The sequence below is a fragment of the Vicugna pacos genome, chromosome 10, assembly GCF_048564905.1.
Source record: "Vicugna pacos chromosome 10, VicPac4, whole genome shotgun sequence".
NCBI classification, from domain to species: Eukaryota; Metazoa; Chordata; class Mammalia; order Artiodactyla; family Camelidae; genus Vicugna; species Vicugna pacos.
Window position 1 is genome coordinate 60,808,352 of NC_132996.1, and position 27,807 is coordinate 60,836,158.

At 55.1% G+C, this 27,807-nt stretch overlaps 3 protein-coding genes and 1 long non-coding RNA gene across 10 annotated transcripts in view; 2 read left to right on the top strand and 2 right to left on the bottom strand.

Moving 5' to 3' along the window:
* The window catches only part of CSTPP1 (centriolar satellite-associated tubulin polyglutamylase complex regulator 1), a 170,260-nt gene extending 157,783 nt beyond the window's left edge, over nt 1-12,477 (top strand). For 2 of the 4 annotated variants that reach the window (XM_006212283.4, XM_072969892.1), the window contains 5 exons: nt 759-844; nt 2,562-2,757; nt 3,420-3,529; nt 5,860-5,923; nt 6,193-6,946. In XM_006212283.4, the coding sequence (XP_006212345.1) occupies nt 759-844; nt 2,562-2,757; nt 3,420-3,529; nt 5,860-5,923; nt 6,193-6,367 (631 nt within the window). In that variant the 3' untranslated portion in view covers nt 6,368-6,946. Of the gene's footprint in view, nt 1-758; nt 845-2,561; nt 2,758-3,419; nt 3,530-5,859; nt 5,924-6,192; nt 6,947-8,179; nt 8,470-12,350 lie in introns of those variants that run through there. The other 2 variants (XM_072969891.1, XM_072969890.1) reach the window with 2 other exon arrangements.
* ARFGAP2 (ARF GTPase activating protein 2) lies at nt 8,389-18,746 on the bottom strand. Of its 2 annotated transcripts, XM_015246129.3 has the most exons (17): nt 18,594-18,746; nt 18,314-18,432; nt 17,679-17,751; nt 17,048-17,179; nt 16,880-16,960; nt 15,963-16,044; nt 15,620-15,676; nt 14,906-14,947; nt 14,489-14,541; nt 13,904-14,040; nt 13,671-13,802; nt 11,803-11,931; nt 11,589-11,723; nt 10,566-10,692; nt 10,316-10,409; nt 10,098-10,216; nt 8,389-9,615 (listed from the first exon to the last, which is right to left on the bottom strand). In XM_015246129.3, the coding sequence occupies exons 1-17, from the start codon at nt 18,663-18,665 to the stop codon at nt 9,595-9,597; spliced, it is 1,605 nt and encodes a 534-aa protein (XP_015101615.2). In that variant the 5' UTR covers nt 18,666-18,746; the 3' UTR covers nt 8,389-9,594. The 2 variants fall into 2 exon arrangements, with proteins under 2 accessions (XP_015101615.2, XP_006212343.2); XM_006212281.4 differs by lacking the exon at nt 14,906-14,947.
* Nucleotides 18,747-19,349: 603 nt separating this feature from the next.
* On the bottom strand, nt 19,350-27,202 carry PACSIN3 (protein kinase C and casein kinase substrate in neurons 3). 3 transcript variants are annotated; one of them, XM_015246131.3, is made up of 11 exons: nt 27,068-27,202; nt 24,035-24,107; nt 23,697-23,786; nt 23,388-23,544; nt 22,389-22,624; nt 22,114-22,269; nt 21,366-21,541; nt 21,121-21,241; nt 20,808-20,944; nt 20,280-20,401; nt 19,350-19,891 (listed from the first exon to the last, which is right to left on the bottom strand). In XM_015246131.3, exons 3-11 carry the CDS (start codon nt 23,748-23,750, stop codon nt 19,776-19,778), a joined length of 1,275 nt encoding a protein of 424 aa, XP_015101617.1. In that variant the 5' UTR covers nt 23,751-23,786; nt 24,035-24,107; nt 27,068-27,202; the 3' UTR covers nt 19,350-19,775. The 3 variants fall into 3 exon arrangements, with proteins under 3 accessions (XP_015101617.1, XP_015101618.1, XP_072825990.1); XM_015246132.3 differs by lacking the exon at nt 27,068-27,202 and adding an exon at nt 26,388-26,465; XM_072969889.1 differs by lacking the exon at nt 27,068-27,202 and adding an exon at nt 26,037-26,176.
* LOC140698782 (uncharacterized) lies at nt 21,224-22,867 on the top strand. Its single transcript, XR_012076730.1, has 3 exons — nt 21,224-21,401; nt 21,987-22,025; nt 22,695-22,867. It is a non-coding gene; the product is annotated as an uncharacterized lncRNA (long non-coding RNA).
* Nucleotides 27,203-27,807: the final 605 nt, after the last annotated feature.

A 27,807-nucleotide genomic window follows, 5' to 3' on the forward strand; every position in this document is an offset into this window, starting at 1 on the left:
CCTGTCCTCTCTCCAGTGAGGCCCTGAGCAGTATATGAACATGGCCTTCATCTGATCCCTTTAGTGGTCACATGGTTTTCTTCCGGTGAGGTGGGTGCGCAGAGGAGGGGCTGGAGAGAGGAGAAACCAGGAGGTGGTCAGCCTGGGAGAGTGGACAGCATGGAGGAGCCCTGGCTGCCACAGCCCCACAAGCTGGGGTGTGTTCTTTGACCCTCTCAAGGGCAGACCCCAATCTGTACCCTCTCCGCTTTCTGCCATCTGTGTCCCAGGATGGAAGTACTATAGCTTTTCTGGCCCTTGGAAGCTTATTAAATCTCAGTGCCACTTGCCAAGACCCCTTTAAACCTCTTGGCTGTTCTTTTTGCCTTTTCTGATCAGCTGTATTTATTCTGAACTAAATGGTCCTCATTGCAGGATGAAAGGATTTACTGCTTAAGGATATGAAAAGAAATCTTGGCTGCATTACAGTCGCACCCTCTCCTTGCCACCACCTCCCCCACTGCCTGTGCTCTGTCCACTGGCTGGTGCCACAGAGACTGAAGTGGGAGCCTGCCCATGGTACAGTGTGGGCAGTTCAGCTTGGTGAGAGCCCAGCTGATGGAGAAGTGAGGCCACTGGGAGGAGCTTGTTTTGGGGAGCTAGTGTCTTGCTGCTCCAAGGGAGTCTGGAGCCCCAGGAACAGCTTGCTTGAACACTCCCCCCACCTCACCCCCCCAACACACACGTTCTGTCATATTTTCTCTCTCTTTTCTTCTCAGGATTGTGCTCATGGACGATGCCATGGACTGCTTGATGTCTTTTTCAGATTTCCTTTTTGCCTTCCAGATTCAGTTTTACTACTCAGGTGAGTCTTCCAGGGCCCCCTGTGGCCCCCGTCAGGACCACAGCTCCCACTCCTCGCCGCTGCCCTTGCCGTCTGCATGCCCGGCACACACTGCCCCCTCCTCCCTCTGGTGGTGGCCTTCACCACGGGTCACTAGCGGGATGTCTAGTTCTCACTGGTGGTCACAAGACTCAGTCTGCAGGGCCGACTCCCTGAGCCTTCTCAAGACATAGGAAACCATAAGAGCTTCCAGTCTGCAGTACACAACAAATCAGCTTAAGTGATAATGACAATGACAACAACTATACACACTATTGTAACAGGACCCAATAAATTCACTATTTATCAGAAACTTACTCTATGCCAGGCATAGCACTCAGCACTGTAATCCTTACAACAGCCCTGAGGTAGGTCCTTTAAGAGGGAGGCTTACGGAGGGAAGCTGCCAAAGGCACAGAGTTTCTAGTGGTGGAGCCCAGACTTGAGCAGAGGGCCCACTGCAAAGCCAGTGCTCTCAGCGGCTCTGCTGTATTACTGTGATCGAAGGGCTCGCCCTCCGCCCTGACTCATATGTGTGAGCACACATTTTGCCACCCACACAGCTTTTAATCAGCACACGCCAGTCCTCTCTCACACTCCCACCCTGCCCCCCAGTGCTCACCAGCTGTGCCCTTCAATCCTTGCTGGGATCAGGTGGAATAAAAATAGATGAAAAAATGCCAGCACACACCAGCTCACACACAGCAACAGCAAATGGAATGTTGGGTTTAGGAATTGCTGACTATGTCCATAAACAAACTTGTTTCAAACAGTTTCTTCCAGTAAACAGAAGGCTGTCCTTGGAGCCTGGACATGGCCTTCCTGCCAACTGGTGGCCCCAGCCAGCACTGGCCTCACTCAGGCGCCACACTCTGTTTTCTTGATGGCGGCCCAAGGGCCTGGCCAGGCAGGGCTGGAGCCTGGGGTCTTGCCACCTGCTCTTAGCAGCTCTAGGCAGCTCTTTCCCATTTCTTTGATGCTCTTGGGCCCTAGATAAGAAGCCACCATGTGTGGAAGACCCTTCTCCCCTCACCGTGAACCCAGGCTGTCTTCTCGCAGTGCTCCCAGGATGGGCGGGGCCCTGAGCATCACAGCAGTGCGTGTCAGTCGGCAGGGAGATGGGCCATCAGTTCCTGCTGGCCTCCAGTGGCTCAGCTACTAACACTTGAAAATGATTTCCAATGTTTAATAGATTAGCAGCTGGAAAGCTCGCTCTTCCACACTGGTAGTCCAGCATGCTTTCTTGAGTCAGAGAGGCAGGTGGCCTCACAAGGTGGGGCTTACCAGCAGGCGTGCGCACACATTCGCTCTTCAAAAATATTTTTAAATATCTATAGTATTTTCTCTGTGCCAGGCAGAGCGCTGGGAGGAAGGCTGACCAGGCATGAGCCAGCCTTTTGTGCAAGATTCTCCCTTCCACCAGGAGACAGGATAACCCCTCTCTGTATAAGCACTACAAAGAAGTATAGAGGCATGAAAGTATGTAAGCCGGGGTCTCACGTGGTCAAGGAACAACTGCCAAAGGAGGGGACATTTGAGCTGAAACACAGACTAGTGTCCCTTCTCATGAGTGTGGTGGTCACACAAGCCCTGCTCCCAGGACTGAGGCCGGCATGGAGCTGAGCTGACACCCAGAGCAGGGGGAGAGTGCGAAGGGCTGAGTGTTCCTGACCTGTGCCCCTCTACCCACGGTGCCCAGAATTCCTGGAGAGCGTGGCTGCCATCTATCAGGACCTGCTGTCCGGCAAGAACCCCAATACGGTGATTGTACCAACGTCATCCAGCGGGCAGCACCGCCAGCGGCCCACGCTGGGCGAGGCCAGCGTGCTGGAAGGCGTGGAGGCGTCGCTCTTCTACCAGTGCCTGGAGAACTTGTGTGACCGGCACAAGTACAGGTGAGAAGTGGGCGTGCAGACACGCCTCAGCCCCAGGGGCTGGCGGCTGCTGGCCCTGGAACAGCTCTCTAGCAAGATGTTCTGACTGGCCCAGGACTTCTAGGGCCCTTGACGGTCATAGCATGACTTAGAACAGTGCCCTTTGCCCCCAGCCCAGGCTGTGGACCGAAAGGCTTCCCAGGCTGCTCACTTAGCAAGGATTGCTTTCACTTGGGCAAGACCAGCTGCGATGACCCGTCTGGCCCTCTTCTCCTTGCCAGGAGGTAGATTGGTCTTGATTTTTTAGAGAGAAGGAAAAAACATTCACTGTACAAAGCATTCACCCTACAGAAAGGGAGGGTTAAGCTATCCTATCCGGCCCCCTTGGGGACAGAGCAGCCAGTTTCAATCTCCTCCAGGGGAGGCAGCACCTACAGCCCTTTTCCCATCCCTCCTCTCACCCCTGCTAGTGAAACACCAGTTAGTGACTGTGCCAGCCTTTCTGTCCACAGTCAAGGCCTTGCTCCTGGATCTGCCATGCTCCCCAGGATCTTAGGGTCCCCAGGGCAAGCAGGTCCCTCAGTCTTGGCTTGGGGCATCCTCCTAAGCCTAAAGGTATGGATGAAAATGTGGCAGGCAGACTGGCTAGTCTTTGAATCTGGCATCTGTATTCTCCCTTCTAGCTGCCCACCCCCAGCACTTGTCAAAGAGGTCCTAAGCAACGTTCAGAGACTAACCTTCTACGGATTCCTCGTGGCTCTCTCAAAGCATCATGGAATCAACCAAGCCCTCGGTAAGCCAGAGCTAGCTGTGGCCAGCCTCTCTGGCCCCTACAATGTAAAGCCACGTAGGAGCTGGCCTCTGCTGGTAGACATGGTCCCAAGGTGGGTGGGGGGCTTCACCCTGTCTGCCTTGACTTCTCAGCACCAAACTCTGAGGCCTAGGGAGCCAGAACATGCATAACACAAGACAGTGCCCTCTTAGGCCTGTCACACGCCCCTGTTAAGGGACAGCCTTCCCTGCCCGAGGTCCTGCCCCAACATGAAGCAGCCTCTCCATGGCAGAGGCGCGCCCAGCCCGGCCCATAGAATCCCCAGTCTGTTTTGGGGAGAGGCCTACAGGTTGGGCAGGCACAGGGCACTTTAATCAGTGGCTCTGAAGCTTATGTATCAAAGAGACCTGAATCCCATTTGTAACCAGGGCAAAGGTGTGTCTGAGGAGACCTTTTATTCCTATCTGGAAGAAATATCTTATTAGTCTGAAAGGGACTAAAAAAGGGAGGGGGGCATGGAGAGAGGCCCGGACTGGCCCAGTTTTTCCTGCCCATCGTCTCATTCTCACTGGTTGGCCTTCTCCACCCACCCACCCCCATACCCACTGCCTCTCATCACTGCAGAGCTTGAGGGGTTCTTATTAGTCTCTCTCTTCAAGAGGTATCCAGGTGTGCTTGGGATCCCCGGTTCCTGAGTCTCAAAGATGACTTTTGCCAGTTGCAGGAATGGGATCAAGAGAAGGAAGTTGAACTTTCGTTAAACGCTAGCCACGGCAAGCCATGTACTGAGCTAGATGCTTTAGATGGTGCATGACAGAGAGCCTGCTGGGTGTGCTCCAGGTGCACAGGAGTATACACCCCACAGGACTGGCCGAGGAGGGCCACTCAGGCACCACGCACAGGTCTGGGGACCCCTCAACAGAGTGAGGTTGATAGCCAACGTCCCCAGCAGGAAGAGGCACTACAAAGGAGACAAAAAGGAGACAGAAGTCAGGAGTAAGGGGGCGGGGAGTGGGGATTTGCTTCAGTTTTCTTTCACACTCCTAAGTAACTGATCCTCCCCACCTTCCCACCAGTCAGCCCCTAGGAAGGAAAAGGAAAAAGCCAAATAGCAGCTGGGTCACAGCCTGGACTAACCTCACGCCCTCACTTTTTCTAGGGCCTTTAAAAAGGACAGTTGTTCATTCAATTGCTTTAACAGAGCACTGGTGCTGGGCAAGTGGGAGAAGGAAAGAGCACATGGTCTCCGCCCTCCTGCGTCTCCAGTGTGTGCAGTAGAGGCCCGAGATAACCCTGGGTGCAGCCAGCCGGCAGCCAGTTGTAGAGAGGGGTTGTCCTGTTCCCTCAGTCCTCAAGGCACCACGCGCACGTGTGTGCACGCGCGCGCACACACACACACACACACGAACACAAGGGTTCCGTCGAACATAGTTTGAAAACCACTAAAATGGGGCCAGGAGGCATCATCTGAAAAAGGGAATTTAACAAAAGCCAGATGGGTAATTTTAAGACTGAGGCTTTCTAGAGACCAGCACTGTTAACTGCCACATCTAGCCCCTGACCACCAGCAAGCTCTTTTCCCTAACAATTTGCTGGTGAGACTCTTTCTATCTGCAGGCTCAGCTTTACCTTCCCTCCACGGTTAACAGCTCCAAGGAGCACCCAAGACCCTCTTTTCTCACTTTCCCCCATATCCAAGAATTACTGCCCTTGGTTGATAGCTGAGGAAACCTGCTCAAAGGGAGTTGTGCAGAGAAGGGACAGCTCTCCGCCTGGTGGCTTCAGGCCACGCAAAGGAGAGTTTGGTCTGAACCTGTCCCAGTCTTCTCTCCTCACCTGGGGACCCTCCCTGGAGGAGCTGAGGCATCATGTTTGACCATTCTGTCTCCAAAGTGGGGTCACCCTGATTTCGAGGCACAAAACTAGGTAATTTCCTGTCTTTGGGGCCTGGGCCATATCCTGTGTCTCTGGCTTCTTTTCAGCTGAGTACCTGGGGCCTCAGGAAAGGATTAAACCCCCAGCACCAGCTCACAACTCACCATCTAGTCTTGGAAGGGGACTGCCCTGTTTGTGCAATGACTTTGAGGTTCGGGGAGGTCTCATTGCCACAAGCTAGGGAGAGGAGGCAGTGGGGTTCACTAAATTTTTCTAGCGGTACCCAAGACTTACTGCCCTCACAGCAGTACTCTTGAACTCCTCTTCCCCAAATCTGTTAGATCTGCCCTTCCAGCATCAGCAGAATAGGCAGGCGTGAAGGTGAGGGGCATGGAGGCATCTGCTAAGGATGGGGCTGCCTGAGGCCTGGCTGAAGGACCCTCAGATTAAGTTTTGTGACCCCAATTATCTCCTAGGAGCTTTGCCTGACAAAGGGGACCTGATGCACGACCCAGCTATGGATGAGGCGCTGGAACGACTGTAAGTGTCAGGTGGGAAGGTGCTGCCCCCTTGTGGGGGCTAAGCCTCAGCCAGACATGGCAGCGCCCCGGCACGGGTCACACAGCACTGGTCTGTAACAACCCCTATCTGTCAGGGAAGGGTTTGGAGGCCAGCAGAGGCCTCAGGGATCCTCTGAGTCCTTCAGGGATACAGCCCATGGTTTCATCCATATGCAAGAGTGAGTGAGGAGGTCCTGGTCTCTGGACAGGAGGTACCTTGCTGCCCTCTTGGCTTCTTCCCTCCTTCAGGCTGGTGCAGATCCCAGGCCTGGTCAACTCAGTCACTGCCAGTCCAGAGGCCAGCTGCCTGCCTTCCCGGACCCCTCCCCGGGTCGGCTCCCCCTGGAGACCCCTCCATCACGCCCGCAAATTGGATGCAGAGAGCGATGGCTCCACTGAAGAGACAGATGAGTCCGAGACTTGAGGAGTCTGAAGGGTCTCCTCTGCAGTGCGCAGTACCCTGCTCCCCCATGCCAGCCCTTGGGACACCCACTCAGCTTCCTCTCCCACCTCTGTACCATGCTGCCCTCTGCTGGTGAAAATGCCAAATAATGGCCCCAGCGCCAAGACCCATCAGAGGGGTTCTAGTGATCAGCCAAGCTAAGCAGCGACCCTCGTTAAGTTAACAGGCTACTCTCCCTGGCCCTGTCAGCCTTTAATCAGGCCCCAGGCTGACAGCAGATGGAGCTGAGGCCACCGGAAAGGTGACTTGGCCTTAGCCTTCTGCTGACCGTCCCCACGTAAGGGTCGTCTCCTCCCAGCAACTCCAGGAGGGGAGAGACCGTGAATACCATGCAGGACTTTGCATGGTCAGGGGTGACACCCAGTGATGCAAGTATTGAGAGGATTAGCCATGGTGGCCTTCTGCTGGAGGAACAGCCACTAGCCATAAGATGGAGAAGGGTGGGCAAGAAGACAATTTCACTTTCAAAAACTGCTTCAAGTCTTCTTTGTGTCTAATAGTTAAATATGTGAAATGAATAAAGTCCCTTGTGTCTGGTAAGTGGTGAGTCTAAAGCCACTAGACTGAGGGGTGAAGGGAAGGGGCAAGTTTTGAGTTTTTGGTGCTGAGCCTAGCTTTTTCTGGCAGGACTGGGGAATAGGGGCTGGAGGACCACTCAGACCCGGAGGCCTGCCTCAGATAATGAGCAAAGAGGGGCTTACGTCCTGCACATGACTTCAGCCTTTCAAGGGAAAGGTGCTCGCAGCTGGAACAGACCTTCAGGAAACAAACTGAGATGTTCAAGGCCAGATTCCCATAACTTTATAGAGACTGGCCACAAAGAGTTAGCGTTGCAGAGTCTTCTAGCCAGAGTTTCATTAAACATTTTCCAAGCACCTGTTCAGGGTTAGGGCAGTGGGAATGCAGCTGTGAACAAGACAGGCTGAGGAGTACCAGCTTCCAGCCAAGACTGGAGGAAGGTAAGACAGGTGGTATTCGACTTCCCTGAACTGGGCAGGGGTTCTCCAAAGAGTAAACCCACCCAGGGACCCAAGCAGAGCAGGCTTCCTCCTCTGAAGCCACTGGGCACACCATTTTCTTGGGCTTGTCCCTGCCCAGACCAGTCCCCCTGGACAGTTAAGAGACTGGATCCCAAAGCCCTGCAGCACTGGGCCAGGATGGGAAGTTCAGGCCATGTGGTTGAGGTCTCAGACCCACAGTCATCTCCAGCCTCTAGCTGAAGAAGTTCAAAAAATCCTGGCATGCATGTCACTTGGGGAGCTTGTTTACAATGCAAATTACCGCACTCCAGCTTAGGATGCGGCGCAGAAATCTGCTTATGAACACTCCAGATGACTCCAAAGCTGGAAGTCCCACATCCACACTTCAGAAATCACTGGTGTAGAGCCCCATAGCTCCCTCCACTCATCCTTTCTAATCACCCGTCTCCTAGACCAGTAGTTTACACTTCCCCTAAGACCTCTCCTAAGGTGGCAGAGATGTTCCAGGAGACCCTAGGGTTGCCAAGCCAGGGGTTTATTTTACACACACACACATCCTTTCTTCCTGGATTTAAAAGGGTTACACACACATATGTCCTTTCTTCCTGGAGGGTTCCATTAAGGTCTGTATATTTTATTTAGTTTTAAAACTCCACTGAAAAACACGCCCTGAACCAAGCTTATGGTTGGGATGAGGTGCAGGGCTGAAGTCGCTTGCCTGCCTGCAGCCACATGGCTCAGTGGATGAGTTAAAGAGCCAACTAATACCAGCTCTTTCCTCCGCGTGCAACAGGGTGGTGAGGTCGAGGCTGCACCGGACCTCGCGGCAGCACAGGGCCAAGGAGCCAGGGGCCTTTGGCTTTCAAAGAAGAGAAAAACTGGAGGCCCTGGAGAGAGAGCCCTCAGCTTCGGCACCGACGCCCTACTCGTATTGGTGGTAGCCCAGGGAGTGAGGCAAGGGCCTGCACTGGGCAGGGAGACAGGACCCTGAGAGGACACTACTTCAGTCAGACCAACAGAGGCCCAGGGCCCTGTCGGGGCTTTATTTGACACCGTTTTGTTTCAATACAAACAGTCCAGAAAGAAAGTCACATCCCTTTGGGGGAGGGGGTGGTGGGAACAGTGGTCTGTGTTGCTTGGGAGCCCACCCTCAACCCAAGGGGGCGGGTTGGGCCCAGACTGCCGGCACGGCAGGGAAAGATGGCACCAAGGATGACACAGTGCAGGCCCAGTGGCCAGGGACGAGACCTGCAGCTCTGTAGGCGCCTCAGGCTCTCCGTGGGGGGTACTGTCCAGGCCCCCTAAGACCACGATGATGCAGACAAGAAAGCTGAGCCCCAGGAGCCTGCTTCTGTCCCTCACATCCTCTGCTTCCTTGGCCAGCATTATGCCAAAGCAGAGCACAGGGCAGATGAGACCCACCATGGCCACCAAGCAGGGGAAGAAGGGACAGAGGGTCCTGTGCTCCACAATGGATGGTATGGGAGGACCCGAGACACCAGGAGAAGTAACCCTCCAAGTGGTCACTGTAAAAAAGGGGTGGTGAGACAGGAGAAGATCACTCGGGCCTCCAGTCTGATCCCAAATGAACCTTCAGGTACCAGGTAACATTTCTAGCCCTTAGTAAGGCCCAGACAAAGGTCCTTCCCTTCCCCTGCCCTCTCCTGGTGCCCGGAAGAGACCACTGGAGCAGCAACAGCAGCAGCAAGTCCAGAGCCTCCCTCCCCTGCAGGCTGGTCAACAGCAGAACTCTCTCTAGACCTCCCACTGGTTCCAGGGGACAGAGGCCAAACCCCAGACGACCTGAAGGGATCCTAGAGCTGGCAAAAAAGCCTTATACTTTTTACTTTCCCTACTTGGGGAAGGATTGGACCCAGAATAAGCCATCCTGAGGGAACTCCGACCCCTCATTCCCAGTGTGGCAGGACAAGTGAGCAGCAGCTTTGGGGGCAGGACTGGAAGAACAATCATCTAGCACGCAGGGGTGGGGGTGCGAGGGGAGGAGAATGAAGGGCTCAACCTACAGGAAGAGGTCAGGGCTGGTACTGCCGACCCATCACCCGAGATCCTCAAAGGCCACCCCGCTCACACACCACATGTATAAAGTCACAATTCCTCCTCAGCTTCCACAAGGCAAGCACCCCTGGCCTGGGGATCATGAGGTCTCTGCTGCTGTCACCACCATGTGCCTGAGCAATGGAGCCTGGATCAGTAGGAACCATAGCGATCCTGGGGATGGGGGAAGAAAAAACAAAGTCAGAGACTCCAAACTGTGGCAGGTTCCCAGTGAGCACACCTTCCCCCAACACACCCCACCCACGGGACTCGAGGACTTGGGGGAGGGCCGGGCGGGGTACTCGGCCACCAAGCTCAACACGGCAGTAATTGTTTTCTATTGTATTGTAACCCAGGAAAGGGGTCTGGCCAGATCCCAAGAGGGAAGCCCCACCTGATCTACCGAAGCGGGGATGGGAGAAATAGTCCAGATGACAAGAGTGCGGGAAAAGGAGTAGAACACAGCATCATCTTAGGGAGGGGCCCAACCCTGGCACCAAGCTCCAAGGAAGGACGCTGCCCTTCCAGGAAAGGAAAACGTGCTCACTTCGGCTAGGGCTACCCTACAGCAGTGTCTGGATATGGTGGAGAAGGCTAACTTCACAGCACTATGCTTTAGGTCCTTCCCACCCCAGGTCAAGCAGCCCCAGCCTCACCTGCAAAGAATTCATCACACCATTGGCCAACACAGCCATCTTCCCGGCCATGGACTTGACACCCTGCTTAAACTGGGCAATGTCAGCTGTGGGCAGCACGTTCCCCAGAGATACGCTACCTACAAAAGCAAGGGAAGGGGTGACCCCGAGCCCGGCAGGAAGCCCCTCCCAGTCCAGAGAACCCTCCACCTCTACTCAAGGCTTCGTGTGGTACCAACCTGCTCCAGTAGCTCCATCCATGTCCCCAAAGAGGTCTGAAGAGCTGATGGCGCTGCTGCCTGAGAGCTGCTGTAACCGAGACCTGGCTTCATACTGTGGTGAAGAGAAGGCAAGGCCTGGGGATCCCTGGGCCAGTGATCCATGGACTCATACTGGCCCCGCCACCCTGGGGCTAAAGCCCAAAGTGGTAGGGAAGAAGCTCTGCTTCTAGGTGCTGCCTCCAGGCTCAGGGTAGACAACTCTGCTCACCTCAGTATCCACCTCCCTCCCAAAGAACATGTCAGATGAGATGGCTTTGGCTCCTGCAAATTTCTGACGTGCTTCACTTGACTCGAGGCCTGAGCTCCGGCTTTCCACTTCCCTCCGGTTTGTGACTCTGAGGGGCAGAGGTGGGACAACAGCTCTGACTCTTCTCATTACTATCAGAGAATAGTATCACTGTAGTGTCACTATCCCATAACGACCAGAGGCCAAAAAAAGCACCAGTGGCTTTCTGAGGATGCTCACCATGGCCCCATCCGACTGTGGCTCTGGGACTCGAGGGCCCTCTCTTCTCCACCCTGAAGCCAAGGCACAGAGAGCTTCTATCACCTCCAATATGGTGCAGGCTAGGCTTCTGCACCAAACCATGAGGGTGACCACATGTCTCGGTTTGCCTGGATTTATACCTACTCTCCTGGCATAACTGTTACCCCTTTTTAACTCTCAAAAGCATCCCAGTGTGGATGAAAAGGTGTATGGTCACTCCCACCTAAGCCCTGACATGCAGACACTGGGCTAAGTGCTTTATAAGTCTCATTACACTTAATCCTTAAGGCAGCCCTGTGAAGCCGTTACTCATGTCTCCATTTCACAACTGGATTATTTGCAGATAGTTTATCAGTTAAGCATTACCTAGATTTAGCATGGAATATGCTTTTTAAAATAACACTAGGCAAGAACCAAAGACATATAACCCTTGAACTGAAACATAAAAATAGGCCCCTCCTGCCAGAGAAATGGGCCTCAAGAAGGCTCTCAGGCCTTCTGTGACAGTAAAGCCCTGCTCAAACCAGAGCCTGATTCCTGCACTCTGATCTGGTACCACTAGCCACACGTGGCTACTTAAATGTATTTAAATTAAATTAAAAACTCAGTTTCTCAGTTGACACTGGACACTTTTTAAAGACTCAGTAGCCATATGCTTAGTGGCTACCATACAGGACAGTGCAGATACAGATTCCACCATCACCACAGAGTCCTCCTGGACAGTGTGACCCGAGAGGACTCCACCTTTCTGAAATGGGCCGGATGCTTGAGATGGTCACTTCTGGCTCCTTCTCCTCCATCCTGTCCATACTCCAGGCAGCATCTGTATCCCAGCGAGAACCAAAACTCTCCCCCAAGGAAAAGGGGTTGTCCTTGTACCTAGAGAGACAGAAGAGTGGCTCAGAAAAGCTTGATGAGGAACACAATGGCCAAGCCTGTGCCCCAACACTGGCCTTACTTTGGGGGTCCAGAGGCGAAAGTACCAACATCGTCAAACAAGTCCAGCTGCGAGCGGGAAGATTTTGCACTCACTGGGGTTTCCTGCTCGATCACCTGCATCTCAGACAGCACTGAGTGGGAGACAGAGCTGCAGAAAAAAGCAGGGCCAGGGCAGGAGAGCAGGGGTGAGCATCAGAACTGCCACACGAGAAGATGCCCAGCTGCTGGGCACCACCCAGAGCCTTCTTCCCCTACCTGTGTGCCCAGGGCTGGGCAAGACTCAGCAGGGAGTGCTCGGAACTGTGCTGTACTGGAGAGCACACCTCACCAGTTAACACAATAGTTTTGTTTTCTCAAAGTAAGGTTTCCCTGTTTTAATTTTAATGATAATATGCATCAAATAATAGTGCTTTCTGTCCTTAACTTACTGCATCATAAGCCATATCATTCACCAAGATGGTCACATACAAACAGAAAGGAAAAAAGAAAAATGCCCCAAACCAGGGAAATGAGTCTAATGGCATGAAAGGGTGAGTTCTTAATTATCCCATCCTTTTTTTTTTTAAGGCTTTCCAAAGAGAAGAGGCATTGAATTTGGCAGCAGTACCAACTCATGATGCCTCTTTCCTCCTGTGTCAAGTCCACAGAGGCATTTTAAGGATTAATTTCATTTAAATAAATTCATTTAAAAATATCTACAGCTTCTGGCTGTCAGGACTCCAAGGAGTGAGTATTTTGCAGGAGGGTTTTAAATAGGGTAAGCTGAGTTTAAATAAAAGATTCTATTGTACTACAGAAAAGAAAACAAAAAAACACTTTGAATATACCCTTTAATCCAGTAATTCTGGTGACCAAAACAGGGAAGGGGAAGAGACCTAAAGTCCTTTGGGGATTAAAATTTTGTTACCCTGATTACTTGTGGGTTACACTAGTAGCCCACAGACTGAAAGGGAATAACTTAAATCCAACTGGCACATGTTCTGAGAGATTAAGCAGAAATACCCAGCTTTATCTTCTTCCAGAGAAGCAGAGCATAATGGCTACAAATACTGATATGAAATCAAACGGAAAACTATGTTCAAAATCTAGTTGTACCAAATACTAGATTTCTGGGCTTCAGGCAAGTTGCATAATTGCTGTGAGTCTCAATGTTCTCATTTGCAAAAGGGGTAACAACACCTCCTGCCCAGGACTGTTGTGTTTAAGGAAATAAGGCCATTGGCGGAGCTCATGCCCCCTGGAAAGCCTCCTCTCAGCACAAGCTCACTGTAGCCAGGATTGCTCCCCTCAGCACTGCCAGATATTCCGATTTTTAAGAGAGATTAAAAAAACCGTAATATTACTGAAATCTCTAGACATTAACTCTTAGTGTAATGCAAACAAAATGCATAAGAGAACTGATTTGCAGCCCTTGTTTTTGTTTAAGGAAACCACAGCAACACAAACACAGTGGTCCTAAAACAGGACGGGTACCACCCAAGCAAAGAGCATTGCACGTCTGGAGGTATTTCGCAGTGTTTAGGGTATCTGGCAGCACTAATGACAATTAGTGGACAAGGATTAGAGATGCTAAAAATCCTGCAATTCTCAAGAAGGTCTTGAAAAATAAAGAACTGTCCTGCTATTCAAAGCAGTTAGCACCCTCATTAAGAAACACCACCCTAGTCTACTGGATTGATCCTGTGTTTCACTTGTTCAACAAATACTTAGCAAACACATGCCTACTATGTGCCAAGCATGTACCGGGTGCTTTAAGACAATCAGCAAAGTCATTATTCAGCCTCAGAGGAACACTAAGCCTAGAAGCCCAAACTGCTAGGAAGAACCTGCAGTGGTTCCCAGGAGAACAATGGCATTTCCCTGCCACACCCCAGAGCTGAGGCTCACCTTCGGGACACCAAGCCCATGCCCAGCCTCTCTGCCTGCTCGCGCTTCTTCCCTTCCAGATTCTGTAGCTTCTTCTCCTCCTTCTTACGGTCAATCTGGAGCTCCTGGTAGGCCAGGCGCATGGAGGCAACCCTTAGAGGAGACAGACATGTCAGAGGCCAACACCTGTGGTGACCTGTCCTACCTGGCCACCCAACCCCACGCTAGCTGGGGCCCCTCTCACAAACACTCACATGGACTCTTCGGCCTGCTTCTTGGCATCAGCCGCCTGCTGCTCGCGGAGCTTCTCTGCCACCTGGGCCTGCCGCTCAATCTCATTGAAACTCTGGCTGCTCACTTTCTGGGCCCCAAGGCCTTTCTTGGCACCCAGCTGGGAGGAGAATCATGTGATGAGGGCTTTGCCAACCACGATATCCTCTGTCCCCTCCCTGGTATGGAAACACTCACAAGGAAAGGGTTCCTTCTTAAAGTTTCGTGTAAAAAATAGGAGCCCAATAGGAGCATGGTGGAGAGGGAGAACTGGTCCTGCTGAAACCAGGCAGAGGTGGCTCACACAACCCCAGCAGAGGCCTCAGGGCCTGAGGACAACAGCCAGCACTACCGGGATATGCTAAGCACTTACGTGCACAAATCTCACCGACTCTTCCCGGGAGCCCCTTGGAGACAGGCATTTTGACAGCCCTTTCCCAGGTAAAGTGCCAAGAAGTGAAGCACCTTTGCCGAAGTCATACAGCCAGTAAGTGGTCAGGTCAAGAGGGGAGCCCAGGCAGTGTGACTCCAGCTCCTAACCATCTACAATACTGCCTCTCCTCACCTACCCCTTTCTTAGCTGCTGCTGGCTTCTTCTTGCCAATGAGGGAGGTTTTCAGTTCTGTGTGAGAAAGAGAGTGAGGCATAAGAGAAGACAAAGGGAGGTCAGAGGCAGAAGCTCAGTCCACATCATGCAGCTTCCTGGCAAGAGCTTCTACAGAGAACAGCTTCACGCAGGGGGAGGCAAAGCTGCCACCACCAGTTCCAACCAACGGTGTCAGGACATCCAAGCCAAGACAGACAGATTAGGGGAGGCCGCTGGCTCCCAGCAGACTGACACAGGAACCCAGACTCGAGCACCAGAGACAAAGTCCCTGACCCAACACGAAGACTGCCAGGCAGCGGGCAGGGGCCAAACTCTAGCCCTCGCTCCTAGAGCACAGAGCTGGTGTGAGGGCCAGGCTCTCCAAGCGGCTGTTGGTTACCTCTGGCAGGAAGAGCCCCTTTAGGTGACAGACACATGGACTCTGGAGAGAAACAGACTTATGACTTACAAGGTGCCCACCCCAGAGCCTTCATATAGCTCCCAAGCCCAGTAGCCAAAGGTACTCCCAGTAGCCCCTACAGAGCCTCATTCCAGACTAGGCCATGCCAGCCTTCTCATGGGGTCAGTATGATGGTCATTCTGCTGGCTTCCTGCCCCAACTCCCAAAGGTCAACAGAACAAACTCAGGGCAGCAAGTGGACTGTTCACCCTGAACTAAGTCTGAAGAACATTAAGAAAAGAATAGAAAAGAGCTAAAAGGCCAGGGACTGGCTGAGAAAGGACAATGTCACTTTCAGCCATTTACAGTTCAGAGCTGTCCCCGTATCCCAAGAAATGGACCAGACAGGCCAATCCTACCTCAGCCCCCAGGATTAGGTGTCCAGTCTCATGCTAACCAGACCCAGCCCCACACCTGGAGGCAGAACCCAGGCCGGGGACACCAACCGCCCAGGTTCATCAATGCAATGGGCCTGCTCTAAAGTTCTTGTGGTCAGTGCTACAGCCAATTTAATCCCAGGCCCCACTCCAGAGAGATCAGATGCTCGGACTCCTGGGACCTCAGTCCACATGACCAGGCAGCAACAGATCTGAAACGAACCCTCGAGGCCTACCCTCTCCCAGGCACACCACACCTGCCAGCTGGCATACTGACCCAGAGTCGCTTTGGGTGAGGTGCCAAGCAGGTCCATGTTGGGGCCATGCTCTGGATCTGTGGATGCAATCTGGAATTAGGTGTAAGGCTCAAAGCTTCCTATGACCTCCCATTAAGGGAAGTGATGGGACAAGAGTAGGGGCACTGGCTTTCCTCAGCTTTCTGAGGCCACCAAAAGATAGAAGGAATGCCCACCACTTCCTTCAAAGGACTGAAATGAATCCCAGCCCACCCAGAGATACAGGAGACCTTATTCCCATTCCCTTGGCCAGGTGTCCCATCCCTAGCCACTGAGTCCTTTGCTAGGACCAGGGCACATGGTTGAAATCCGGGCTGAACTCACGTGCCAGGCCACTGCTTTCTGCAGACGGGGCTGGCTGCTGGGTCTCTGATGGATCAGTGGCTGGTGCATTCCAGGCAGGGGGCTGAAAAGGCCAGATGGGAGAAACCTTGATGAGTCATTCCTGCTGACAAGGAGCACCAAGTATCTTGTGGGTACAAGGCCCCACTCCAAGCCACAAGGAAAGGAGACTGGAGGTTAGCAAGTAAAATTATAGTTGCTATTCACCATGGAAGAAACAAGCAAGAAACTAGCAGCCACTCCCATCCCTCCACTATTTACTTAAGAGCCAGAACCCATTCCCCTAATTTAATAACAACCAACAACCACTGGGCACTCACCATGTGCCAGGCACAAGTCTAAGGGCTTTTCACAAAGAAATACATTTAAATATTACAACAAACCCTATGAGATAGATATGTTCTCCATCTTAGAAACTGAAGTTTTGACTCATTAGGTGTCTTAGCTACCACTCTAGAAATGCTAAGTAGAGGGGCAGGGATTCAAACAGAGAAAGTCTGACTTCAGCACCCAGCGCCTATACAGGGGAAACCTCCTCCCAAGGGAGGGGTTGCTAGGGAGGGAATCCTTTCAATGTCCTCAACTACAGAGCCTTTCTCATAGCTGAAAAATCCAGGAAAAGCTGTCTGGGGCTCCTGATAACTTTTGAGGCTTTAAGATGCTTCTCCTCCTCCCTACCACCCCAGTTTATAGGAGTCTGTTTCTAAGGAGGACCACACCGCATCCCCAGTATGGGAGGAGGAAACACCTGGGTCTATCCAGCAGTGGGTCCCAGACATTCCCCGTCTGAGGTACCACACCAAGGGGAGTGGATCATGCTCATGATCGTGGGCCTTGGACTTAGTAAGTAAACCACCTGTCAGGAACAATTGTGGGAAACATTCCTTGTGGGCACTCACTTGAGTGTGTTCTGAGAAGAAATCAGAGTCCTTCTTCTCTGGGGAGTGACTGGGAGCACTACTCATGTTGTCTATCCAAAGCTGGAAAGGAGAAGACACCAATGAATCACAAGACTCTGAATATTCCCATTCACCCCATGACCCCAGTCCCAGGGAATAGGCACTTACATCAGTGCCATGCCTAGCCAGGGCTGCACTCCCCAGCTGCCGGATCTTTTCCCGGTACATCTGGGCAGCTCGGCTATTATATTTGGTGTTGGCATCATTGGCTGTGCATCCATGTTGGCGGAAGAAAGCTGTCTAGAGACCAAAGAGAGAACATGCTACAGGTGATGCTCCCCAGAGCAAAAGAGGCACTCCTTTCTAACAGCACGGTTATACAGGATGATACATTCTACTGACACCAGTTTTTCATGAAGTTCCTCAGAAACTCCTGCAAAAAACACAGCCTCCCATCCTCTGAGATGAATGACTGAAGCCCAGCCCTCACTCAACCTTGCCTAAGGACAGCATGCCGGACCCACTTTGCCCCTCCTTCATCCAGGCCCACAAGACCTGGATGACTGTGGAGGCCCCAACTCCCTTGGCTTTCCCCAAGAATGTCTGTCTAGTTTAGTTTGAGTCCAAAGCCCCTTTGAGAAGAACAGTGACCAATTTCCAAGTGTAGAAAAGAGTGTACAGTGTTGCCATAGATGAGAGAATCCTCTAAACAGAGAAACTGAGAGGGCCTCCAAAAAATCACTATAACGTCAGTACCCAGACAGAAGAAAGGGGGCGGGAGGATGGTAAGGAGCTTTACCGCATTGGCATTCCCGCCGACCTGCATACACCTCAGCTGGAACCAGTTCCAGTTGGAATCCAACTCTGTGGACCTGTGTGCAAGGGCTGTGTGTTACCTACCAGCAGGTACCAGGGGACGCTTCCCTGGCAGACCCACGCCTGTCATTTGGCCTCGGGCTGCAGTAGGTGCCCAGGAAATATTCATCAGCCACCACCCTGTTTCCTCCACTCTGCCCCGTCCGTGAAAGCTTTGCTCTTCATTCATCTAATCAAAAGGCTACTAATTATTTTCCAGACGCGAAAGGAGGTCGAATTCTCAGGCACTCAAGCTTGGACTCGGCCTTCCCCTGAAGGACCGCCACAGTCTCGCTCCAGTTGTACTCGATCCGCGCATCAGCAACAAGATCGACGCCGGTAACTTTTCCCTTAAACTAACGCTCGGAGTGTCAAGTGTGACCACCAGGGATGAAAGGAGTTTGACCCAGACGCGGAGACGGACCGCCGGTGTGGCAAGGCGCCCACACTGGCGGTTCCCTCCCGTGAGAGATTTGGAACACCGAACTCAGGGCCGTCCAAGTCCAGCAGCCACTCTCCCCTCCTGAGCACAGTCCTGGCCGGCCGGGTAGAAGCACAGCGGCCGCAAGGAGACCCCACCTGATGAAGCTGAGATGGACGCCCAGGGAGCGGTGCACCCCGGAGCAGCCAATGCACAAGAAAACACCGTACGTGATGCTGGCCCAGCTCGGTTTCTTGGCGCCACAGTCGAAGCAGGCCTGAGGGGAAAAGGCGATGGGCGAACGGTCAGGGGCCCCGAGTCGAGGCCGGGCGCTGACACTCCAGGAAGACAGCCCACGCCCGCTCCTCTCCCTCACTCAGGCCCCAGGAGAGCCCCGAGAGTCCCTCTCGGCCAGAGCTGGGCCCCCGGGTCACGCACCTTGTTGGTCGAAATTGCGCGAAGCCTCTTAAAAAGAGTCTGGATCTCTGTCTTGCTCGGCTCGGCCGCCATTTTCTCTCCTTCCCAGACACCAGCGCGACCGACGGGTCCCGTCACGGGCCAATCCGCGGCCGGGAAGGGAGGTCACTGGGCGGGCCTCAGCGGGGGCCGGCCCGCCCAGGGATGGGGTGATTTGTCCCGATCTAGACCAATGAGCTGCTGGTGGAGCAGGCGCCTAAACGTCACGGCTCCCGGATCCACCGCGGTCGCCCGACTCCTCACCGCGCCGCGCCCGGGCCAATCGGCAGCCGGGGCGGGGCGACGGCTAGACCGCCGGCCCAATCCTCGCCACAGAGCCACCCGCACGCCCAGCCACCCCCAGAAGGTGGAGCCACCTCCCAGAGACGTGGGTTACGGGGCCACGGAGCCGTCCTCTTCTTGAGCGAGTTCTCGAAATGAGTAATGATTAACAGTCCTTCCGAGCACTCGTGGTCCCGCCGGTCTGAACGGGAAGGTAAACTGGCTGAGCTCCAGCCCCACTCAGAACTCAGCACCCAGCCTCCAGGCTTGGTCGTTTCACACCAAGGCTGATCTTGAGTCCCTTCCAGAGCAGATACTAAGCTAGCAAACTTTTGCCCAACCCCCGCCCCCATAGTATACTCCAGGCCCACGGACCTCGCCTCAGTGCCTCTCTCCAGATGCCGTCGGCAGCCTGGCAAGGGTGGAGTAGCAAAAAAGTTGCACGCAAGCCTGAGAGTGTTTGGGGTTTTTCCCCCCAAGTTTAATACACACTAGAACAAGCCACAAAACAGAGCTGCTAACCCAGAACTACACTCATCCCAAGCCCACCCAAGGAACCCCAAAACACAGAGACCAGGACCTGGGTCCACAGCTCCTGGGGAGACTGGAGGACACCTAGGAAGGCCTAGGCACCACTGAGCCTTTCTGTCACCTCCTGACTGCTCCATCTTCCCCTCAGCCTAGACTCAGTTGGCCCTTCCCTACCAGTCCCTTCCTAGACACAGGCCCCTCCCCTCCCTGGGTCCCAGGACTTTCTCCCTCCTCAAGGGCCAGAGAGGCAGCAGTGGCAGGATGGTCCAGAGCCCTTAGGTCCAGCTGTCCAGAAGAAGCTGGGCTCTGACTCAGGTTGGAGAAACGTTGTAGAAGGGCTGTCAGGACAGGTCAGGCCCCCACACACTCCACGTAGTTGGCAGGGTACAGGCCAATCCGGCCACTCTGCAGCTGGCCCTGGCACCAGCCCTGCTCATCCTCCTCGCTCATCTTCAACAGCTCCTCCCCTGCGGGAAGGGGGACTGGTCACTGGCAATTGTCCTGGCCCAGCCCCATCCCTGCAACTGGGTCAAGGACTGAGTGGGGGTGGGGTGCAGTAGGAGAACCCAGCTAGAAGAGACCTGGCTCAGGCCGAGGGAAATCAAAGTCAACCCCTGACCCTGAATGCAGCAGTGAGTGTCCTGCTGGTGACTTTCAGAGTCAGGTAAGGGCTCTGAGCAGACACTCTGATTCCTCAGGGCTGGACCCAGAGCAGCCTTTAGTGTCAGAGAACTGGCCCTTGAGAAGTGTGTCTGACTTCCCTTTTCCACACTCCTGCCCAGGCTAGTAAAGGTGTGGGGGAGAGGGGCGGGGAGGCTGAAGTTTAGAAAGAACCAGAAAAGGGGTCCAGGGTACCTGCTCGGAAGCTCAGCTCATCAGCTTCCTGGCCCGCGTAGTCATAGAGTGCCCGCACCCGCACCCCAGTGGCAGCCTTCCGGGAACTCTCCTCATCCGACCACTCCTCATCCTGCCCGCCGCTGGAGAGAGGAGGACAAGGGGCAGGCTCAAGGCACAGGGAACACTTTGAGCGAGAAGGCCTAGGACTCACCCCCCTCCCAGAGGAACCCTGGGAGAGGCAGGTGGGAAAAACTTGCAAGATTCTCATCTAACTTCTGCCATGCATGCCTGTGATCTCAGGGGCTCTTCCTGCCTCACGGAGCTGATGTGAGCAGTAGATGAGGGGGAGCATGGGAAATGCGTGGCACATCTCAACCACCATTAAAACTGGCATCATTACACCTCATAAGTAGGTCCTAAGGTCCCTGGCACCAATTTTCAACCCACTTCAGGTGTGAAGGGAGTGAAAAGATGGAGTCAGAGGAAGAGAGGGCAGGGCAGGGGGCAGAGCTGTTTCCTTCCCACAGCCAGGATCCCAGCTCTCACCCTGGGGACCCAGGGGTCTGGGGTAGGGGTGCAGCGCCATCTCTTGTGGGCACGATGCTGGTCAGAGTAACCTCATCAGGGCTCCGGCCACCCTTCTCCTTCCGGCTGATTGTCCTCTGTGTGTCCAAGGACCACTCCTGCAGGAACAGTGCCCAGGGTCAGACTGGGCTGCAGGCTGTGGTGGCAGCCAGGGCCATCCAGACCACCTTCACCTCTTTCATCTCAAGCTCCAGCCTCCCTCGTGAGGTCCAGGCTAAGCATATTGCGAGCCCACCCCACCTCCCAGCCCCAGCCCTCCTGAGAGGACATGTACCTCAAACTGTGGCCAGTTCATAGCCATGCCTGGCCCGTGGGTGCTGCGCCACCAGCGCAGATCCTCTTCATCACTGGCTGCCTCGATGCCCTTATGCAGGTCTCGGTGGAGTTCTTGGAACCTGTGGCCCAGGTACGACCCTCAGGCTCTGGGCCTCTGGAATCTCAGCCCAGCCAGAGCCCAGAGAGGCAATGGATGAGACCCAGCATCACCCCAGATCTCCACGCCCACCCCACAGGTCGTACCTCTCACTGCTGGAGAGGTCGAGGTGCTGGTGTAAGGTAAGCAGCATATCCTTAAAGAAGAGAAGCCGCTGGCGCTCGGCGGCCTGGCAGGTCTCAAAGGCCTGCTCCATGTCCTCCATGTAGCGCGGGGTGTAGCGATGCAGCTCCGCCAGTGTTTGCTCATACTGGGTTTTCATCTGGGTGGGAGAGGAGGGGGTCTGGTGAGGACCAGACCTTCTCTGCTCAGGACTCTGTGAGTATTTACTAAGCACCTGGTGTGGGCTAGACCCTGGGCTAGGCACCAGGGTCCCAAAACTGGCTCCTGCCCTCTAGGACCCCAGGAGCATTAGAAGGGAGGTGACATTCAGGTGGACAGTGAGAGGAGGTCAACCTATGGGGAGCAGTGGGAGAAATCAGAGAAGGCTTCCAGAAGGAGGTGGACACTGAGCAGCCCTGAGAGGACAGGGAGGATCTGGATATGTAGAGCTGGAGGAAGGGCACTCTTGCAGAGCAGACCACTTGAGAGCTTGTCCCAGGTGGGACATTGTGAAAGGAAAGGAGCTAGGAAGTTCTCTTCAACTACTAAAATTATCCCAGGGCCTGAAACCACACCATTCCTGAGAAAAGCATCATCTTTCTCAGGTTCCTCCTTGAAATGATAACCCGGAGAGAAGTTGGCAGGTAAGGGTTAGAGCAGTAAGAGTGCTGGGCACTGGAAAAGACACTCAGGAAGCCCTGACCCAGGCTGGCCCCATCCCACAGCCAGTACCTTCTCGGCCTCCTTGGAGCAGCGTTCCACCCGCTCCTGCAGCTTCCGCAGCTGCTCCTGGGAGACAGCACTGTCTGCCTTCGCGTGGCTCTCCCGAGTCTGCGCTGTCTTCTCCTCCTTCCGGGCTGCATGGTAGTTCTTCTTGGAAGCTTCAACCTGGCACACACACAGAGGGACCACTCAGGACCCTGCATGCCATGCATGCCCTGACCCCCTCTAGGCCAGGGCTGACCCCAGAAAGTCAGGCCTCTGCTGCCCATCCCTCCCAGGCTCACCTCCTTCAGCCTCTTTAGCCAGGGCTTCTGCGCCTTCCGGAAACCATCCTCGGCAGCCCGGCTCTCTCGGAAGCCACCCAGCACAGGCCGGTGGAAGGCCCCTCGCTGCCAGGCGCGCACCCGCTCACTGTCCTGCCCCTGCAGCTTCTCCCGCACCTCCAGGTGCAGTGAGCTCAGTCGCTCGGCCGCCGTGAAGAAGGCGTGCCAGGCCTTCTCCAGTGTGCCATACTGGGGGCCTGCGGGGAGGGGTAGGGCTGGGGCTGGACCCAAGATGCCACTTGCAATGAGCCCACCCCCTCTCTTCAGGTGCTTCTCTGGGTGCTAGGCACAGAGTGGGAATGCAAAGATGAACAATAACGAAGTCAGGGGCTGCTTACTGAATACGTCCTCTGTGCCTGGACATAACGAGATTTCACCAAATCCTTGCCTCAACCACCACCATGAAGACAGTGTAAGGAGCAATATTTAAAAAGCAAAAAAAAAAAAAAAACAGGGGCCCAGAGAAGTGAAGTTAATTGCTCAAAGCATTAGAGCTACAAGTGGAGATGAGATTCAAACCCAGGTCTGTGATATAAAGCACTACACTCTATTGCCCCAGGGGAGGAACTAGTGTCCATCCCAGAGGAAGGAAGCTTGTTAGGAAAGATCCCAAGCTCCCAAGTCAGAAGGCCTGGGCTTAAGCGTTAGCTCTTCTTAACTGTGTGACTTCAGGCAAGTCACTTAGCCTCTCTGAACTGCCACATTCTCCTCTAGAAAGTGGGTAGAACAGGACCATCTCCATCATTGGGTTGTTAGAAATTGCAAAATAACTCATGACGATACTTTGCAAACTCTAACAGCACAACCTTAAGAATAACCAGAAGGATCCTCCCTCTTTAAAGGGAAAGCAGATGTGGAAGCCTCAAACTTTCCACAGGAGGTGCAAAAAGAAGCTATCTTGACTGGTCGCCCCACCCTTGGCGGCCCTCTGCTCCCAGTGAGGCCTGAGTGCTGGCTCACCCTTCTCCACTGCACCCCTCCACTTGCGGGCCCAGTCGGCCAGCTGCTGGGCATAGGCCTTCTCGATGCGGGCGCGCTCCTGGAAGCAGCTGACCAGGTCCCCACACAGCCGATGCCCATCCTCCACCCGCTGCACTGTCCTCCGGTAGTTGCCGGCCTGGGGGAAACACAAGAAGGGTGATGTCACCAGAGAGAAGCCCTCTCCAGGGCTGGGGCTGACAGCTAGGCTCCTCCCCTGGACAGGTGGCTGGGCCCAAAGAGGGGTGGGCATTTCAGTGCCATCCCCAAACCTGGGACCCAGCCACTCACCTCCCAGAAACTGCCCTCCAGGGCCTCCCCTCCAGCATCTTCCTCTGGAGCCATGGTGTCCCCGCAGCACGGAATGGTGGCGGATTAGGGCTGTAGAGGGCAGACGGGTAAGCAGAGTAGCCAGACACACACTTTTAGAGATAGGAAAAGACCCTCTCCTACCCCTAGGCTTTGCCCCCACTGCCATTCCCACCACCCAAGAAACTGCTCAGAGCTAGGACTTAGCAGGCAGGAGTCTGGAAGTCCCCAGCAGGGTCCCGGGTGGGGGCAACAATGGCAGTTTCAAAGCTCATCCTCTTGCCCTGGGTCTACCCTCCCCACCACCTCACTCCACATACCTGGGGCCTAGAGATCACTTCAGGGACCTGGGTGTCCACCTCTCAAAGCTGCCACTGTGATTCTGCCTTGAAGCTAACAAGAGCAAAGCAGGGGGTAAGGGTGGGGCTGACAGCGTCCAGGGTGGTGCCCAGCTCCCCCGATATAGCAACTGCTGTCAGAAGCGCCAGATTCCAGCCAGGAGAATGCCAGGCGGGTCACACGGTCCAGTCAGGGATTACATGGCAGACGGGGGTGGGTAGTAGGCAGAGGGCCCCACTGCCCTGACCGCAGATGAGAGAAGAGGATGCCTGCCCAAGCCAGGGCCTGTGGCCTCTCTGTGAACGACAAGGCGACCCTTTACCAGACCAGGCCAGGTCAGCGGGTGCCCAGCCACACCCCAGGAGCTCCTTGTTCTGGGAAGAGCAGACTGGGAGCCAGGAGGCCTGAGTCTTATCTTGGCCATGAAGCTTGAACACTTGCATTTTACTGTCCTCTCCTTGGGGGCCACAGCTCCCTCCTAAGATAGAAATTCTGCCTCCTGGTCTGCTTTGGTGCCAGGGTTGGTGTAAGACTCAAACAGGCAACAAACAAGAAATGTGAGGGGGCCCTACAGTCACAAAGGACACTCATCCTGCTCCACAGCATCCACTGAGGTCCCAGAGGGCTCCATGGATAATGAGTAACTCAGCCCCACCCTCAAAAAACCCAGAGTCTGGGGCAGCAGGGGGAGACAGGCAGGTAATCAGCCAGTTATGAGAGTGTGCTCCAGAACTGCGGAGGAGGGCAAGGCAGATTCCAGCCCCAGAGCCAACACTCCCAGGGGCTACAAGACACAGTGGCATGCAGCCACTCCCCTCCTGTCTCTGGGCAGGGTCTCAGCTTTCCTCAGCACTGATTCAAGCCCCTAGAAGGAAGTCACTTCCTCCTCTGAGCAAGCCCCAGGGACACCACCAGACACCACCAGGCCCCAGAGGACAGTGTACTTGTTGCCCTCAAAGCAGGGCTTTATCACTTTACTCCCCAAACTGATGAACCCTTCCAACCTTCAAAACTCAGAGCAAGGGATTTTCTCCAGTCACCTGCTCATTTCCTCCATCCCTACTCCCACAGCCTCTTGTGACCCCTCTATCAGGATACATATCCCATTGGGTTGTGACTACAGGACAGGATCCATCCCTAGTCATTGACAGAGACTTCCTGGGGGTCCAGCTTGTGTCTCTCCAGGCACAGGAGTTAGTAGATGAATGGAAAATAAATGACATCCACCTGAAGACCAGGAAACCCACTGGCTATAGCAGCTGCGAGAATGCTTGGCCTGAGCAGGCTTCCACCCCTCAGCTAACAGGAGGAAGAGCTCAGGTCTACAATGGAAGGGCCTGGGTACAGAGCAGAAGAGGGCAGAGCAGCTGGCCCCACCAGGGTCCTCAGCACTTCCCCTTGCTTCCTCTTGAGTCTGTTCCGTTTACCCAGAAAGGACTTGCCAACCAGATGGAGAGAAACAGAGCTGCAGCTGTAAATCCCAGGGCCTCGGAGCTGTCCCAGTCAGGCATCCAGGGGCCTGGGCCCCCTGCCTACTCCAGCCTCCGTGCCCGGGCTCCCAGGAGAGCTGCCCCCCACCCGTTCCCTCTCTCTGGCCCCAGAACAGAGCAAGCTGTGTGTGCAGGGCTGGCACTGCTCCCTTCGGCCTCCCAGAGCAAACACAAGCCCAAGCCCCAGGCACAGCCAGGCGGCACTGCCCAGGCTGGATCTAGCAGTGGGGGTGGGCATTGCGCCTTGGCCCCTGCTGAGGAGGGCCAGCACCCTGTGCCTCCTGACCCCAGCAGAGACCCAGATCAGTCCCCAGAACACACTCTGCCAGAGGCAAGAGCTCAGAAAGCATATAATGAGCCTTCCCAGCCCAGGGAGCCAGCACCTACTGGGCCAGGACAAGTCCACTGGGGCTTGGCAGGGTCTCCTCACAGATTCCTGAGCCAAGGTACCGAGTCCTGGGGTTCAAGTAAGGAAGAACCTACCCTCTCTTACCTGAGGCTGGTAGGTACTCCCCCAGACTGACCCCTACCCTTTCCAGAAGTCGAGGGCATGCCCCTGAGAGGGAGCACTGCCATCCTGCCCTGCCCATCCTCAGTTCTGAGTCACAGGCTGCACCCAAGGACCTCTTCTTCCAGCAGCCCCTCCCGGTCGGCCTACAGCCCTGGGATTTGAAGGCATAAGACAGGACGGTGGGCTGGTCCACAGAGGGGAGTACTTAAAGCAAGAGTGGCTAGAACCAGCAGCCAGAGAGGCCAGGGAGGCTGGGGGAGGGGTGGTGCGGGGAAAGAGGAGGAGGCAGGGCCAGGGAAGGGCGTAACAAAGGGGCACTTTTGGAAACCCGACCTGCCACCTGAGGTGCCTGCTCTCTGATGACGCACTCCAAACTCAGAGCCCTCACACCAAACCTCGGAGCCCAGGGGCTGCCAGTCTCTGGTCTCAACCCTTGTGGACGGCGCCCTTCGACCCGCCCCTCTTGCGGACCCGGCGCGGCACAACTCGGAGCCGGTGGAGCCCACGCGGAGCGACAGGGCCAGGCCTAGCCATGGAGACTCTAGGACATCATGGCCAAACTTGCTGAACTTGGTCTCGAAGGGGGTGGGGCCAGCCCGTCACCGCTGAGGGGATGGGGCGCACCCTGCCCTGACCGGCACCGCCGTAAACTCCACACGGTGACCCAGGAATCGGTGCTCTTTGCTGAGAGCGAGGGGTTGCTGAGGGGCAAGGACGTCCCAGGGCGGTTTGGAGCCTTTGAGGGGCCGCCGGAGATGGTGTGGCCCGCCAGCCCCGACGCCCCTCTACCCCCGGCCAGTCTGGGGAATTGCTGAGCGCGAGGCGCCGCAGATGAGACACCCACTCCGCTCCGCGCAGCTCTTGCCGTCCTCCCGCAGAGCGGAGTGGCCGGGGGGCTCCCGGGGCAGGAGTCGGTCTCATTGCAAACTTCAGGAGCAGGAGGAGGAGAGGGCGGGCTCTACCCGTGGCTCCCGCCGCCGCCTCCCCGCGGTCCCCGCGTGGGCACCACTCACCGCTTCCTCCCTGGGTGCCTTGGCTGGTGGGGGTCCGGCCACTCTTCAGCCCAAGTCCTGCCGCTCCCGGGCCGGGGCCACTGCCTCCCGGAGCGCGGCGAGCCCTCCCCTCGGGAAGCCCGGCCCCCGGCCCCGCCCTCTCCTCGCTGTCGCGGCCGCAACCCCACCGGCCAGTGGCGGGGGCGCAGGGGCTACCCGCATCTCGGCGACCCGCGGCTCCCCAGCGCGGGCGGTGGGGTCTCGGCTCCCGCCTGAGAAGCGCCAGGGTGGAATCCCCAGGGTGGTGCCGCGCCGCTATAGGGAGTCAGATTTCGGCTTTGCCACTCCTCGGCCTCTGCAGAGCCTGAGAAACCGGTGGAAGAGGGAAAGAAACGGGCCCGCACTGGCTCACTTGAGAGGGAGGCCTAGGGGCTATACTGCCTTACTCTTTTTGCTGAGCACAGCTTTCTTAGAAGCTGGCTCCGGCGAGGCTCACAACCATCGCCTCGTAAGCATTAGGATCCCCATTGTATAGATGCGGACACTGAGGCTCAGAGACCTTTACTAGCTTGCACAAGATCTGTAGTTGAGCAGGGCGGGAACTCCAAAGTCGTGCCCTTTCTATGAACAGCCCACCTTGCCAATCTGGGGGCCCATTCTGAGGACCGGGTCACACACGCGATGGGGGTTGGGCAGAAAGGCGTGAGCTCCTCCCCTTACATGTTTTGATTCCCAGATTTTGCACCACGATTCATTCTTAA

Excerpts from the sequence above, each read along its gene's own strand:
- ARFGAP2 (XM_015246129.3), bottom strand. The coding sequence starts at position 18,665 with ATGGCGGCCGAGCCGAGCAAGACAGAGATCCAGACTCTTTTTAAGAGG. Across the intron at positions 13,803-13,903 it reads AAGCAGGCCGAAGAGTCCAT|GGTTGCCTCCATGCGCCTGG; the intron begins GTGAGTGTTTGT and ends GTCTCCTCTAAG. Across the intron at positions 11,932-13,670 it reads ATGGGCTTGGTGTCCCGAAG|CTCTGTCTCCCACTCAGTGC; the intron begins GTGAGCCTCAGC and ends TTTTTTCTGCAG.
- PACSIN3 (XM_015246131.3), bottom strand. The coding sequence starts at position 23,750 with ATGGCTCCAGAGGAAGATGCTGGAGGGGAGGCCCTGGAGGGCAGTTTC. Across the intron at positions 23,545-23,696 it reads TGGAGGGCAGTTTCTGGGAG|GCCGGCAACTACCGGAGGAC; the intron begins GTGAGTGGCTGG and ends TGTTTCCCCCAG. Across the intron at positions 21,242-21,365 it reads GACCTCTCCAGCAGTGAGAG|GTTCCAAGAACTCCACCGAG; the intron begins GTACGACCTGTG and ends CCTGGGCCACAG.